The sequence below is a fragment of the Cataglyphis hispanica genome, chromosome 18, assembly GCF_021464435.1.
Source record: "Cataglyphis hispanica isolate Lineage 1 chromosome 18, ULB_Chis1_1.0, whole genome shotgun sequence".
Lineage (NCBI taxonomy): Eukaryota > Metazoa > Arthropoda > Insecta > Hymenoptera > Formicidae > Cataglyphis > Cataglyphis hispanica.
The window spans coordinates 3,571,834-3,589,470 of NC_065971.1; the positions used below are offsets into that span (position 1 = coordinate 3,571,834).

Here is a 17,637-nt window from a genome sequence, read left to right on the forward strand (position 1 = left end):
TCTTTACGATCGGTAAAAACCTTAACGAGCGCACAAATTCTTCCCGCGAGCGAGAGAATGCGCGTGATTAACGAAGAGCTGTTTAAAGTTGTTTCGACTTATATTCGGGCACGTGCACGGATCTCCGAATATGTTTGTCCGCTCTTATCGGATATCCAATGCACGAATACAAACACGCCGGAGTTTAATCAGTTCGAATATATTGATACGATGACCCGATGACGATAAGAACCACGCGCTCGCGACGTTTCGTGCCTTTTACGACAAACTTTACTCGCGGATTCCGCCGCGTCGCGACTCGTCTCGTCATTCCGCGCACTCGCTCGCGCGCGTCTAATTAATTCGTAGCCACGCTTCAACGTATCCAATTTATTAGACGACACGCGATCCCATCTCGCGTCCCCGACGATGACGTATGCGCCATGGCTTGCTTAAATATTTAACGTATCCGGACGACCGATAATCGACGCCCGTCTCATCGTTCGAACGATCAAGCACGTGCTTTATTTCATATCTTCGAATTTTAATGCTCGCGATTGTAAGATGAATAATATCCGTCGTCAATCTGCTGATATATATTTAAAAAATTTTTAAATACATTATATATTTTTTGGAAATAATAAACATTTCAAAATTATTTTGAGAATGTGTGACAGCCTATAATAAATAAAATTATATTCTAATAAAATTCGTAATACTTTATAACTTGGATTTACAACATTATCTCTCTAATATGAGTTATTTAAATATATTTAGACATACGCAGTAAAAAAAAAAAAAAAAAACATGGTATAGATAAAATTATTAATTTGCGAAGAGAAAGAAGATGAAATCTACCTTGACAGATTATGTTTCGCTCTGGTTTGAGAATAATTGTGTCAAAAAGGATTTCAATCAAATGGCAAGGCCGCGTTGGTCACATCATTGGTCGAGATGCCCACGCATAAGGGACCACCGGAGTGGCCGCGTGTTCGAGGCAGTCCCTCTGTTACATTATATTTTACACATTCGCAACGGTTCTCTCTTTCCTTCCTCAGTCCGAGCAGTGGTTTCTCTTTCGAGTTCGAGGAGTCTCTGCGGGGCACTCGGACCCTCGCCCTCTTCCACCCGGGCCCTTTATTCCTAATTCACGAACCACCATGGCAAAAAGAAACGTTATGGATATAATATCGCCACCAGCATGAGACGTTCCTGGCGTGGGCGGCAGAAGCCCGGCGAGTACGCGCGAGTACGTTCCTGAACCTCGGCACGGGGACCAGATAAATATCTCTTTTTGTCCGTCAGTTGGGAGGCACGCCTGTTTCTCGACTTCTCGGGCTACACGAAGATAAGAGCAACATATTTTTACCGGGAAGAAATAGGAAAAAAAAAACCGAATGCGTTCCGACGGTGTGTTTATCAGCGCCATGCTGGTGCATCGGCCTGGGTAGAAGAGAGCGAGGAGACGTTTCAGGGAAATATCATGGTAGGGGGCGAGAGGAGACGGGAGGAATGGGATAAGCGGGATTGTGCGATACTCGCACAATTATAAAGTATTCCGAAATGCAAAATGCGCATATATATATATATATATATATATATATATATATATATAATACACGCGATCGTAAAACTTTAACCAACGCGATTACGATCGCTTCTTTCAGCACCGCACCGAGAGTCGTTATAGTTTCGCGCTGAAAGGTTTCGCTTGCGATCCGAGCCGGATGTTGAATAACGAACATCATCATCGGAATAATTCAATCAACGGACACTCGTCGACTCTCTCATTTGGATGTGTCGTATAGAAATTGCGAGAAAGTCGCGCCGATGACGGCGATCCGTTAGTATCGACAATCGCGACGGCGATGGCGACGCGAGACGGAGAATTGCAATAATCAGCGATAATATTGCCCGCAGCGACCGGGCCTTGGTAACACGCGCACGGTACTCGCGCGCTAATTGCTTGCTGAAGGAACGACGAGCGACGACACGCATGGCAGCGAAGAGAATGCAAATGATTTCACTTGTCGAACCACTACTTGCGTCGCGTATATTTTCTTAATTCTCGACTCTACCTCCGATTTCATGCCATTCAAAATATTACGTACAATTTTAGCTAATCCTTTGATCGACATACGAATACGATGTAATTGTAATCTCACGTAAAATCTATGCAAGAAGATAAAATTCGATGTAGAATTATTTGTACACTATTTGTGCGCCTCCGATCTGTCGAGATGCAGAGTTTATTGATTAATGAGTCGCTCGAATTTTTTATCACGGGCTTTTGTGTCAGGCTTTGAAATATACGATGGAATTCATGTAAAATGTATGTATAGCGATTTAAAAATTTCTCTAAACATGACCAAAAATAAAAAAAAAGGAATTTGATGCAAATAAATGTAAAATAAATTTGACGCAATATGTAAAAACGTCGCGCATTTTATCGTAACCCGCCGAACACATGCGGTGCTTCAACGAATGATTTACATTGCGGGCAATTTTAGAAAAAAAAAAAAAGAGAATACATTTTGACATCTACAACGCAGTATATCGACGTAATACAACTAGAAAATTAATCTCGTGATAAGAAAATATTTCGCTTCGATATCGGAATCATATCTGTTATCCAGAGTAAATTCGACACCGCCGTGGACTTTCCGAGAGATTGCGAAACGAAATCTTTACTAATAACGATGCTCGGGTTACCCGCATTGCGCGAGAATCATAGAATATACGCAAATTAATATATTTCAAATATATAACGATATTATACATATTATAATTAATCCTTAATTAATACCATAATTAATACTTAAAAAAATTAATAATCAAATTCTCCTTAATATCGTTCCTCCCTGCGCATTCCAGCGTGCAACATGCCGCGCCACAAGTAAATCACGAAGGCAAGTCTAACGTCCGGTCGGAGAGTAGAATGCCCCCTCGTAATAATAATTATTCTCCAAACGCAAGACCCGGCAATTAGCATCTCATTGGCTCATTTCTCGCTTATGCTAATGGGAATATTATTTAAGCGCGTATACGAGAGAAGGAATTGACCCTCCTCTCCACCTCCTCTTCTTCTCTCGTATCCTCGACTCTTCCGCGTCCCTCTCCGTCGCAGAGTCGGCTTCCTCTCGCGAGTTTAGCGGCCCGTCGCCTCGCGTTGCTCGCTTTGCCGCCTTCCGCTGCGCGAAAGACGACGTCTCGCCGTGCCTTTTTTCCCGCTCGTTCCGTTTACGACGCGCGCCGACCAAGGAGCCGAGACGTCGTTCTGTTCGCCCACGTGGTGTCTCCTCGCGCGATTTCCCCGTTTAGCTCCATCAGGAAACTCTCCGCGATTTACCAGAATACGCGCAGAACCTTCTAAGAGTGTATAGTCACGTCTAAAATCGTTCCAACTGTCGTGAAAATCAGATATGTATCCATTTTTAAAAATATTTTTTTCAAGAAACACGTTCTCTCTTTATCACTTTTGATTCGTACATCTTTATATCGCGCAAGGTTGAAATTTATAAGAAATGGAAGAATTTTTCGGTATTTTATTTAAAATTGTGAATTCCATCATCATTTCTTTTCTCGCATTTGATTAAGCATTTTTTATAAATCGTCTTTATAAATCTTTATTTTATCATATTTGTCAATCAGTGACAATTGATCGATGCATCGATTCTATTCTGCTCCGGACTTTCTCTGTCTGCATTAATTTTGCATATAACAATGATCGCAAACCGTGAATTTGCTGCATTTCGAGCCTCTTCATATCAGTTCAATCAAACGTAACACTAGAGAAGAAAATAGAAAAATATGGTCTCTTCTATCGTCGCGCTATTGACCACTAGTAACTAGCGAGGAAAACGATAGATTCTTCTCGCCGCGTTCAACTTGGAAAGCAATCTGTGACTCGGTGACTTTTCCGTTCTACGAAATTATTGGCAAAAAGCTCCGCTCGATTAGCGTCCGCGGCGATTGCAGAAAAGAAACAGCCTCTTCTTCCATTCGAAGACAGAGAGAACGCCGTGGAAGAAAGACGGTCAATGGATTAGCAAGAGAAAAGAAGTGAGTCGAGACTGCCGAGGAGGAAGAGAGGTCGAAAGGAGACGGGAGACGGCGGAACAAGAGAGTAAGAGCGAATGAGGCGAGCGAAGCAAAAAGCGCGAACGTTACGTGCTTCTTCTTTACGATAGAAGCTCATTGCTCGTAGATTGCGATTTGCCACGGACGTAATGAAGCCACGCCACCTTCCGCCGGCCTTCCTACCGACAACTATCGGTAAGCAACTACGCGCAACGGTGAACTGCAACGACGAATGCACCAGCCCCGAGGAGCTGGGTCCCTTCTAGCCGACCTGCCATAGTGCGCTAGTGCTGGTATAAGCGATAGATGATACGAAAATTTTTATCCGACCAGTCCATTTAACTTCCTCGATTTACTACTCGTAACACCTGCCAGAGGTGGCTTTTTATGAATGCACGTTGAGAATAGCCGTGAGCTATTCACAGAGAGACAACGGGCGCAGACTTCAATGGTACTTTAAATGGCGCAAAAATCAAGACGTAAATGATCGAAAGAGATTTATTGCATTTTCATGTGATTTATACTTCGATCGAAAAAGCTAGTGATAAAAATAGAAAATTTTTATGAATTCCAGAAAGAATATAATATATAATAATTATACATTAACATGTAGTCGCGCTTGAATATTAGATATCGTATATATTTTTTTTATTTTTCATCATTATTACATAAATAATTGTTTTTACGTGCCAAATTTACCCTCATCTCTCTCTTTCTTTATATTCCTATTTTTAAATAAGATCAGTCAACAGTTGTGACAACGGTGGTGAGAGACACAAGTTACCACCTTGCACGAATATTTACGGTCATGACAAGCCAGGTAACGGACGTGACGTTTCGAAAAATTGTGGGCAACAGCGCGAGAACAGGGTCGGGGAAATGCATTCCTCGCACTACTCTCATATCTCTCTCTTTTCTCATACAAAAAAAAAAAATCAAAACAAGAACAACAGTAGTTTGACAGTTTAACTCAATATGCTAATTTTGAAAACTGCATCATTCGTATATTTTTAAATAAAAATTCCTTCATAGAAAATGTCTTTATAAAAATAACTTCATATGTAACGATAAAAATATATACATATTTATCGAATATAGTCCTGTCAAATAAAATTGACTAACAAATGAAAAGTTGACATATATTGCAGCAAGAAATAAATTTAAATCTGCTGTCACATACTGACTTAAATAAAATGATAAGCAAATAATTTTTGTATCAAAAATGTTACAATTTTTCTCTCTTTATATATATATATATATATATATATATATATATATATATATATATATATAATAAATCTATAACATTATTTAAATATGCAAACAAGCATTTAATGAAATTCTTAACATTAAATTGCCGCTTTAAGCACATTAATATTTGATTATTTTTAAAATATTATTATTTTTATTCATGTTAGACGTCAATACAGAGAAATAATTTTTTAAAAATAATTTTAAATATCTTTAAATATTCAAATTTTTCTGCGCATGCATGATGACTAATAGTCTTTAAAAGAAAATAATCACTAAAAATAGCTCGTGAAACGATATATGTATATTTCAGTGATTTTATGCAGTTCTTGTGAAAAACTTTTGCGGAGCACAATGAATCGAAAGAGAACTACATCAGAAATGGCAACAACTTCTCGAAGAATTCATAATGGCGGTTCGATCCTAAATTGTCGTAACCATCGCGGTTAGACCGCGTGTACGTATATTCTCGCTTCTCACCGACGAAAAATACACACTCGGAGTTATTTAAAAAGCCCACTCTACCCCCGTTATCTCGGATCGGAGTGCGCGTGCGGAGGGTCGCCTAAAATATTTCTTCCTCTACATCTTTTCGACGATCCTGCTGAAACTTCCGAGCGAAACGGCTATCTACCCGACCACTCAGAAAACAATATCGTATAATATTGTTACTCGGATCTTTAATTACCGGGCTATAAATTACGTTTGAAAATTACATCATCGACCTTCCGGTACACTATTATATGCTATCCAAGTTTAATTAGCGTGTATATTCAGACATTTATTCATGGTAATAAATAATGAAATTACGCATTATGTATTTATCTATTAATAAAAATTTGAATGAGATTTGGAGCGATTGCGCATAATTTCAACCGCGATTTCGGAGAAATGCAACATGGCAACATTTGTTTTGGTCAGTGAGGCACGATGCTTTATCATCTCATAATGAATGTATCCGTCCTTGTGAAACTCCGAATCCATGTTTCGATGGGAATAACGATGGATGGAAGCGCGCAACGATAACGTTCTATTCCGTTAATTATTTCCCTCACTCACAAAGAGAGAGAAAGAAACAGAGTGTGGAACACGCTGACTCGTGCGTTGTTATCTTACTTCCTGGTTCGTTATTTTGTCGTTGAAGTCGGCCGACCGTATTTGGATATCTCGACGATCGGGCGATCATCTCCGATGAAATTGGGCGATTAGACGCGCGCCGGAGCCGTCAGGGAAAACGTAACACGACCACAAGACTTCTCGCTATTTACACGCCGTTAAATCGGATAACGCGCTCTCGAGATCCTCACTCGAAGCATCCTCCTTCTCTTCGTTTAATTGATTGCGTAATTAATTTTCGATGTCTCGATGCAACGAATGTTTTGCGATTCTCATTGTATAAATTTGTGCGAATTATAACACGCGCGAAGAAAATTGAATAATTATGAATATATTAAGGGAAATTACTGAGCCATAAATAAGCGATATCGAGAGACGCAACAGACATCTCGCTCTTGCATACATAGAAAAATAAATAAGACAATTACTCACCAGCGAGTCCACCTCCGGGTCCGCAATATAGTACGGCTTCTCTTGTCTGATCTGTAACACACACACACACACAGATACACATAAGAGCGTTAATAATTGGATCCAACATAATTGCGGTATTAAAGTTACATGGACGATCGTATCGTGGTGTATATACATATATGTATAGAGATACATATGAGTACAGCCAAACCTCCTCCGTGCTACTACACCTCCCCCTTCCTACACTTCCTCCTCCTCCTCGTCTCTTCGTACCTCTTTCTCTAAGCGATTTCCTTCGCGTGCTTCTTCTTAATTGGACCCCCACTGTTCAATTCGTACGTAGAGAAACGGAAACGTGTCGAGGAACGCGATGGAATCCCGGCGGCAAATCGAAAAGGCAGACAGCAATGAAAGAACCGGAGAAGGCGTTGTTGAAATTCTCAGACATTTGCACCGCAATCAAAATAGAAACAAAACTACTTTCAAATTTTTCGAATGAGAAAAAGAGAAGCGCACGATAAATCTCGTTTGCTGCGTTATTTAATCTCGTGGTATCTACAACATCGGATCGAACGATTAGATTAGAGCTTTCGGGATATCATTACTCTCTATAGAGCCAATTATCTTTGCCACTGAGAAAGAATACATGCTGGCTAATGTCAAAATAAATCGATTACAGAACAAGTATATGTATTATAATTATATTTTTTATTTACGGAAGGTTAATACAAAATTCTTGAAATTATTATATTATTTATTACAGATGGATGAATATATTAACAGTCATGAAGACTGTCACGACAAAGCTTCCAAAGAAAAAAATCTTTTCTCTCTTACAATATCGAATATCCAAAGAGTCAAAGAAACGTGATTCAGTCGGGAGCGTCGCTCTTCTACGAAAGAAAAAAAAATCGGATAATGAAATATTGTCCTCACGCACGAATTCCCAGGCAAGAGCGCGTATTCATGAGGTGGAATTCTGAATGGGAAAGTCCTCGAGCATTCCTATATTGTAAAGTGTATAGATAATGAAGGCGTCTCGTGCAACAAAAATACTGTCAACTGTTCGTAGGGAAGGATAAGGGAGGGAGGGAGGGAGGACTAGTTCTTGCGCGGTCCTGTCATCGTACTTTTTCGACGGTTCCCGAGCAACGAGCTAAGCGCCACGCAGGTAGGCAAGATTACAAATTGTAAACAGTCCGTTCTCTTCTCTGGTGCCCAGCTGCCTCCTCCCTCTTCGCGTATCGCTGCTTATGATTCTTTGCACACCGTTTTTCCCGAAACGGTGCAGTCGTTCATACGCCGACACGTGCTGACGCATTCGTAAAAAGCTTGGCAGCAGTCTGTGGAATAAAACGACTCGGCACGTCCGAAGGAGAATAAGAGGAAATGAGAAAATTGGCAAAGTTAGGCAGCGTTTAACTCAACAGTGATTGCACGACACATTTCATCTAGTTTACAAGGAAAAATTTATTTATACAGCGATACAAGAGAAACGATTTCTCTGCGATATTAAAGCAGCGACAAGGAAATGTAAAATTCCATAAAAGGAAAAAATGTTACCATCGCATGAAACGTAATGGCGAAGGAAATCGACCGCGCAAGCGGTCGAGAATGTTCGATGAGAAAACAAACATTGATAGATGCGTATAGAAACGTCAGCATTTGCTGGCTGTCGGACGAGCATAACTCTACGTCTCGGAGGCGGTAAAAATATTGTGCGATAATATTTAGAGAATGCTCTCGTTCCGGCACGCGGGGTGTCTGTTCGAGACGATCTCGATATGCACGTACGAGAGTCCACATGGAGGGAAAATATGTACGCACACGTATCGTGTGTTGAGACTTTGCCAGTGTGCGCCGATCTTGCCGAGAGATATAGGGAGCAGCTGCTTTAGAGGCTGCTGCTGTTGCTGGCTTTCTTGCCTCTGCTATTGCTGCCGCCCCCTCGAGCCCCTTCGTTTCGTAAGGTTCCTACCCTTCCCAATTGGAGAACTCTATGCAGGCCGAAATACAGTATATTTCTATAGGCGATACACATATGTAGACGACAAATTTTCTAATTTTTCTTATTTATTTTTTAATATATTCTTTGGCATTTCAGAAATCACGCGAGGCTTCGAGAAGAGGCCTTGTTATTTCCTTATTGCAAAAATATGTCTTAAGAAAAATCAATTTTAATTAATAAATTGATTCAATCGATATTTTATGCATTTTTTGTGATAGCAACAAACATATGACATAATATCCCGAGTATGTTGCAGTGTCAATTTATGAGTTATGCAGACGTTCTAAACCAAGAAAAAACAGAAACATTAATTTTCACCAGTTTTCTTCAAATTTCGAAAATTGGATAGATTTTTTGTCGCAGTAAAATAATAAGAAAAAAAATTTTTTTTTAAATATATAACCATGAAGAATTTCTAACATTTTTAACCTTAACAAATTACTGCTACACTATAGTCAACTTTCGTCACGCTTGTTGTAAAGTCATTTTTTACCAGTCAACAATATATCTTCTCGAGGTCGAAGAACGTTTACCGTTACCGTTAATGCTAACCTAACAATATCCTGTACATCCTAAACTATCCTAAGTAAGCATTTCAAGGAATGCAATGAATATGATGATTTTTTGTTGCTTGCGGATGGCAATAACTTTTAAAGAAAGCGTCTTACACAATGGTCAATTCTCCCCTTTAAACTTTTACGCAAAAAAACAAAAGGCCTGTGAAAGAAACTTAAATTGTTTTTGTAATAAATCTTTTACACGTTTTAACCATTTGAGTGAAAAACATCTGAAATATTTTTTTCAAAAATAAAAACATTATGAGTTTTCTATTCTAAAAGATTGAATAATATGGTTTTAATTAACTTTCTCCGAGATATTTTTTATCCAACCTATGTTAAGTACATGAACATCTGTCTAATTTCGAGGTATACCTAATTGACATAACAACAAACTGTGAATATTCGATACAACTTAATGCTTCGATATTTACAGTAAAAGCCAATGAATGTTTCTACACTCTACGTATGGCCACGTATTTTTTTCAATAATATGAACCAGACCGCGAGAAAGAGGAAAAGAACTGATAGAGCGCGTGATATCCCGCGTGATCACTATCGCGTGGTAGCGCACACGTCAAAACGGGCAGATATTTACGCTAGAACGCGATAATTGTGAAATTGTAGCAGTAAGACCGCTGGCGATATAGTTACACGGCTCAACAACTGTTGAATTAACCGTGTGTTTCGTGTTGAAACAATTAAAACTGAGAATCTGAAAAATCCGTTCAGAGAATGGTTCCAGAATCCAGAATGAAAGCTAAATTTACAAATCAAAATTATGATAAAATTTCATAATTTTACAAATATTTCAACGTCAATGCGATGCCTCAACTTTTCTACATTAATTAAAACGGAATTCTAGAAATAAAAAAGAAAGATGTAATCTAATATTATATGTAAAATTATACATAAAGAATTACAAATGTTTTAACAAATATCAGATTAAATTAAAATAAAATTTTATTAGAGACACCATTTCTGTTATCGTATTTTATATCTGAGAATTCCCCCTCCAAACACGGTGTATATTTGTGTGTCTAAATTTAATTATACCTACTATACAATAGCATGGTTACTAAAGCCGTAGCATAATTCGCCGATGACATAGTTATGACGTCAGAATGTAAAAAACCGGTTCAAGCGCGATGTATTCGCACAGAGCCTTACAGTTTCCTACGTGGATTTCGTTTCGTTAATTAACCTCGAATTTTTGTTAAAACTGAGGCACTTCGATGGTGCACCGGTTCTCATAACGGCTCGTTGATTTGCTTGAACAATTAATATGCTTTGATTATTTTAACTATAGAAAATAGTCTATTTTTTCAACATTGATATACTTGAAAATAGAATGAGAAAAATTCGGAGCATAATAAATAAATATATAATTAATACTTATACTTCTTATTTATATTTATGATTGCACGCGTAAAGCTTCTTTCAATATAAAACTAATTTTAGAAACGTCATATATTTACATTTTTTTTTTGTATATCAGATTTTTGCCTCGTGGAGTTGAAGAGAAAGAAGGTGAATGAACGTGAGAGGCGAAAGAACCGACAGTTTACATTTGAATAGGATACGTTCTCTAGCGGTCGCCATTAGGTATTTTATGAGAGTTTAATGCTTCAAGAGGTGCATCCTAATTGTACCAATAAATCTCCGATAGAATCTTTCTTCCCGGGTTCTTTCTCTTTTCGTATATTTGTGAGCGTGACACAAAATTGCGACATCGCGACGAACACACGCTCGCCCACATCTTCCAATTCAGTTTCGATTCATGCAATATATAAGGGTCATGTATAAGACGCAGTTACATTGTCGGGAAAATGTTTTGCTCGCGGATAAGCAGCAGCATTATATCGCACTTGTATTTTATAACGCACATATTAAATTGTTAAACTCGTCAAAAAGTTTATTTGGCATAAATTGCGTTATAAGATTCCTATATGTCTAACAGTCATCTCGTGTGAAATCGCTGTTAAATAATGCCAAAATAACGTATTAATTTTTTTCAACCAGACCGGTGACTTAATCAATTAATAATCTTTTCTCACGTACGTTAAATTTATAGATGGATAAGTATGGATCGCAAAGTTTTCACACTCCGTTATAATATAATCTAGAGAGCATCGTGATGCTCATTTGAATGGCCGGATTTACAAAGATGGTACGCAGCCGCGAGGCGACGAAGCGCGAGCGAAATTTTTCGACGCGGTCGTCGACGATGATCGCGAAAAAAAGCGGGATGCCTCTTTTGGCGGGTGAAAAAAAGGGCACAACAAAGGCACGGCGCAACGTGGCGCAGCGGGGTACGACCGATGGCACGTTGCAGCCAGGCAACGTCGAAGGCAACGAGCGCGAATCGAGGGAGAGAAAGAAGGCGAGGGATCTCTGGCGGGCACCGGGAGAGAGAGAGAGAGAGAGAGAGAGCGCAAGCAGAAGGGGCGTTGGAGACGGAAGACTGGAGGAATATCGTGGCCCCCATAGGGCACACGATGCATGGACCGCAGGGGGGGATAATAGTGGACCCATTGAATAGATCAATTTACAATGGCAGAAAATGAGCAGCCTGCCCCCTCTGCCCTTCTCTCACACTCTCTTTCTCTCTCTCTTTCTCTCATTTCATATCCCTCTCGATGCCCCTCCAGCCCCCTCGCGGCTCTTCCATTACCATCGCGCCGGCTCAAGTCTCTACGCTTTGCCGCTTCTCACGACTCGCCGACCGTCATAGTTGAGCCCCGAACGTGGATCGCGCATGCGTTGCATCTCGCGGCGGCTATGCCGCATGCGTATATACACGCATGCACGCACGGTACGACACGCAACGAAACGCGAAATAATCCCGCGTGCAGCGTGCGGCCCTTTTGTCATACAGCCCTATCGCCGCGGCGGTACCGACACACGAGAGAGAGAGAGGAGGGGGAATCGAGGGGTACGTAAGGGCACGTCTCGCACGGCACGCCTCAAAAACCGCCGCAAGAGGATCGTCACCTGCTTATCTGCCAATATGCATCGTCGTGTGTATATATATGCCGCGTGTAAGAGACTTACATGCCTGCCTTTTAAATATTGATACTTGCAAAGTATTAATATATAAAATAGATACATGGTACACAAATGTATGTACCATCATCATATGCTACTATTATATAATTATGATAAATACATCAGAATTACATACTAACGTGAAAAAAAAATTTTTATGTGTAACCGCGTACTGTTGAATGTTCGTATTCGCAGTGTTTCATTTTTTATAAAAAAAAAGAACCGCGCAAAATTAAAAATGTGCAATATGTCGGATTCAATCCGATAATTTAAGATAAAGTCCACGAACGATAGCGCACAAGGAAAAATTCAGCCGCGCGTGATTTTATATTCAAGAGAGGATACGAGCGACGAAGCTATTATCCGCGGAACATAATTTGTTTATCTACTGCGATACGCGGTTGTAATCTCGGTATTAATGCGAACGCAAGCGACCTTCTGTGATGCGTTAATTAAGCCACTGCTAGTCGCGAATTTCAGATACACGATTTTATTGGCATTTGAATGTGTGTGCGAAAGGAGGAGGGGAGAAGGGATCAAATGTATGGCTAATGTAAGTTGAAATATGAGGCCGAGCAAGAGCAACAGCAAAAACCAACAATATAGTCAGTGATGGTACGCGCAAGTAATATTTTGCGAACAGTAGATATGAAAAACTTGGCGTAGCAATACGATAAGTCAATGAAGAAAATTTTACAGATTTTAATGGTTAAAAAATTATTGTTTCAAAAAGTTAATTATTCTTTTACGAGTTTTTAACTTAATATAATGGAGGAAGCGAATAATAAATTTGTAGATTAAATATTTGCAAAATGCTACAAATACTGATAACATTAAATTAAAAAACAACATTCCTCAAATTATCTCGATAAGCATCAAAAATTAATGTATTATTCGTTAAAAGTATATAAAAATATCTGATTGAGATAATTAATCGAGAAAAATCTGTTAAAAATTAATATAAATTAATTGTAAATATTTCAAGCAGTTAAAAAACAAACAAAAAATTTATATATAAACTTTAAAAAAGAAATGTAAGAAATCGTAACAACTTTTTTTAATATTATTTCATTATTTTTATTTATTTTTTTAACAACTTTTATTATTATCTTATTACTATTACAAGTAGAAAAAAATATTATATGCAAAAAAGAAAATGTTTTAATTGCAATCATCAATTTTTACCTTGATATTATATGAATTTAATTATAGTTAAAAACATATATAGCTAAAAAGGAAAGGGGAAAATATTCTAGTAAAAGGCAGCAGAATAAACCCGTCATGAGCATTATTTTTCATGCGCGCGTTTTGAAATGTGCCTTATGGTGCGCCTTATTAAGATGCAAATATTATGCGCCAGTTTTGCAACGTCGACAGAATCTTCGACGATCTTCTAACGTAATAACGTCGACGTGATAAATAATGACGTGGAAACACGAGATTTGCTACATTTTTCCTACCAACAAAAAAAAAATGAAGAGTATCTTATATCGCGTTAAAAGAAAGCAATACGCTCGATTATCTGAGGAATCCCGATACGCCGGAAAATTGGAGCGTTTTTATCGTCTGGAACCTTTCGGGATCAACACGGCGAAACAATGTATACACACACGGGCCACCACCTTATCCTACCTCGCGCCGGAGCTTAATTCTTATCGTTATCTCGGCATAGCATTGCTCAAAGCCACCGCTACTGTGTTACCGACGCCCTATATTTAGACGTAAGGCGAATTTTTTTTCTCCAGCAATAAAATGACGCACAAACGCGCGATTGTGTGATGTAAGGGGGAAAAAGGGGGAGTTCGCGAAGTCTCGCAATCGCAAAGATATTATCTCCTTTTACTATATTACGCGTACTCTTTTTTAAAGCTGTTGTCGGTTACCTCGAATTAAGTAGAAATTTCACAATTAACATGCGATTCACAAAATTCTTCTATAACTAGTATAGTAAAAAAAAACGTAACGCCATGCGATAATAACTGTGGAATATTACACTAGCTATCTAACGGTACAGCAACTGGTGCCTATACTTCTTAATCTAAATGTGCTGAATTCGTCTGCATCTCAGTTCACTATAAACAAACGAGCATGATAACACTTTTTATTGCCCATTCTGTCGCCTTGCTTAATACGTAGTCAAGAATGTAGCTACATTTTTAGAAAACTATGCACGGTAAAAAGCAACAAGTAAAAGTTATCAAATCCTTAATTATCGTTCAATTCAAACTTTAGTTCTCAATTTATTCCCATTTAAACGCGGAATCTCTTACATCAACAAGATTTACCGTACAAACGCGAAAGATTAAATCCTCCCCCCCCCCTCCTCCTCCTCCTCCTCCTCCTCCCGCAATACTATAGTATAATATATGACTAGTTACGTCAGAGGCGTAATTAATTCAGAAAATAATTTTGAAATAAATCAATGTCGCTTTATGACATAAAAATAGCAAAAAAAAAAAATTTAACACCTTCACATATGGAATATGTATATTTCGTGTCCTTCTGTTTTCCAACGATATTGTCGTTCTAGTTTCGGGATATCACTTCCGAAGTATCACGTTATCGATGCAAATGTCCGCGCCAACTGTCTCTAGAAAGCACGCGGAAACGCGCGTTCGACCGGTACGCTTCCCGAGACCTTCGAGCAGACCTACGTGTACGATCTGGCACGCAGACGGCAAAATGGTATGTTTTAAAAGGTCCAAATCGTTTCACGGCATGCGGCCCCATAGGATCTCGGGTTACCTACGCGTGTCCTTGGGGGGACCTGCCTCAGGTGAGCCGCTAGAGGGAAAGAAAAAAAAAATAGGAAGAAGGGAATAGAGAAAAAAACGCGCTCACGCGCGCAAGCGAACGGGGCGAGTCTTCTGTCTCGTTGTGCTAGCGGAGTTCGGTATATATATTCGGGGTCTCGAAATCTCTTTCTCTCTCTCTCGACGATAATCCTAAAAATAAGTCCCATGGATAGAGGCAGAGTTCTTCTTCTTGTTCGAGGCCTAAGACGCGCCAGCCAGTTCTTCGTGCATGAATCTACTGTTTCAGGATGAAACGCGCGTTCCTCGTGACTCATACAAATGTCCAAAAATCGCCATGGGACATTCTTTAAGAAAGGATCGCGCGGCAGCCCGCCAAATAAAACTGTCAAAAATTTTCGCGAGGATCATCAAGGCAAACGACAGGAGTGCGTCTCGTGTTATTTATAACTCTTTAGAAAATCCTTTCACTTTTTTGCCACAAGTGTGTCAGTCTGTAGTTAATATCGTCTCAACCGTTATATGATTCGTATGTAAATTATGTGTGTCATTCTTTAGAAGTAACTTTGAACATCAAAAGAAGATATTCTATATTTATTAAACTACATATACATATAATATATATATATAATGCAACGATATATATATATATATATAAACATGTCGACAGTGTAAGACTCTCCGATACGGCACAGAGTATATACATCTAAACAATAAATCGACATTTATATAATCTGTAAACTCACCTGTTTTGAGAAAACGGCGATGTCCTCGTTGAAGCTTTCTGACGAGCAGACGTCACCACCCGCTACACCAGGCTCGCGCGGCGTACACGTTGCCAGCTCGCATTTTTCAAATATGAGTGCGAGGAGTGGGAACAGGGGATGTCTGAAAGAAGAAACGAGAGAGTATGTTTAAAGGCAAGGCGAGCAAGCGAGCGCGCGAATGACAGATATATTATGCTAACGGAGCGCGCAAACTGGAGCACACGCCGTTTCGCGAAGCAGCGCCGATCTCGACAGGCATGCTAATTAATGCCGCAGTCGTTCGAGCTTCTGGCCGCCGGGCCCCGATTCGTTTCTGCGAAGAGACGATAAATTATCATTCGATGCCTATTACGATATTACGTAACGTGCTTGCGAACGGAGGCGCGAAAATCAGCGAGCGAGACGAACTTGGTGTGCTCCGTATAGTAAATCGATATTGTTAATTAGTAAGGCGTGTATGTATCGTAAAAAGATATTTATGCAACAAGTAATGAGTTTCTTCGCGACGACAAAAGGCTTAAAACGATAGAATTGGCACGCTACTTATGGGATTCCCGCGCCAAAAAGATCCACCTTCTCATCCTTTCCTTCGCGAGTGCTCTGAACATCCGTGTACCGGATGCTCGTAAATAGCGTTTCTCGAATCGTCGAAGCGTGGCCCGTGTGAAAAAGCGATCCGGATCGACACAAAGTCTCGTCTCCTCTGCACGGCCGCGCGTTTTTCTCTTATCCGCGCAGCGTTTTTCTCTTATCCGCGCGTGACCGACGAGGTGGGCCGCCTGTTAGCGCTACGAGGACGCAATTAACTCGGACAACCGTGTGGTGGCAGAAGAAGCGAAATCCAGCGTGAAGCGCTTAACCGAAAAGCAGCGAACCACCACTCCTCTGCCGACCGCGTAGACAAAAATGATTCCGAGCCTTTCGTGCGACCGTTAGAATTCGCTCTTTTCATCTTTGTTACGCGGCAGGAAAAACGTCTTACAAACTTGAAGAATATTTGCTGAATTTTATTTTTGCATGTATTATTTTATATCATTTATATTATGTAAGAGTGATTTTATTATTTATTTTACAGTAGTAGCTTAAAAGAATATTTAATTTTTAAAAATTACTTTCTTTTTTTAACTCAATTCCTGATTTATTCGCGTTTTACGAACACGAGTAAAGATATTCACGGACAAATTGAATAATAACGAAGAACGATCGATAATCCGAAATGTGTCATCTTTTGTGATTAACGACTAGGGTAAAATAACATGCGTGTTCGTTGGAAAATTGCAAATTCGATGGGTGGGATATGTGCTAAATAATGAAAGCGTTCTTACTTTTTGCTATTTTAGTCCCTCCATAGCTCGCATCGATTGTAACAGATCGAGACACGGCTTAAAGTCTAACTCCATTGTAAATCAATATGCGAGTCATTCGAGTAAAATTAATTTAATCCATTGCTTTAATAAAAAATTAAAAAGCACAAAACGACCACAAAATGATGACCATAAATGGTATATAATTAAAACCGTTCCAATCTTCAATTTACTGTGAAAAAAAAAAAATATTATATTCGAGAATCCCCCCTTATAAAAGAGGAAAAACGAAAAGGTTGTCGTACGATTCGATACAGATGCGTAATATTCTTCTGCGCGTACAAAAGCGCGTGTTACACA

At 39.3% G+C, this 17,637-nt stretch overlaps 2 protein-coding genes across 4 annotated transcripts in view; both read right to left on the reverse strand.

Moving 5' to 3' along the window:
• LOC126856191 (INO80 complex subunit D) overlaps positions 1 to 17,637 on the reverse strand; it is a 424,295-nt gene that overhangs the window by 213,761 nt on the left and 192,897 nt on the right. The gene's annotated exons all lie outside the window — the stretch shown is intronic.
• Positions 1 to 17,637, reverse strand: part of LOC126856199 (homeobox protein homothorax) — a 203,176-nt gene that overhangs the window by 127,424 nt on the left and 58,115 nt on the right. For all 3 annotated transcript variants that reach the window (XM_050604490.1, XM_050604488.1, XM_050604487.1), the window contains 2 exons: positions 15,953 to 16,094; positions 6,859 to 6,909 (listed from right to left, as the gene is read on the reverse strand). In XM_050604490.1, coding sequence (XP_050460447.1) covers positions 6,859 to 6,909; positions 15,953 to 16,094 — 193 coding nt within the window. The remainder of the gene's footprint in view (positions 1 to 6,858; positions 6,910 to 15,952; positions 16,095 to 17,637) is intronic.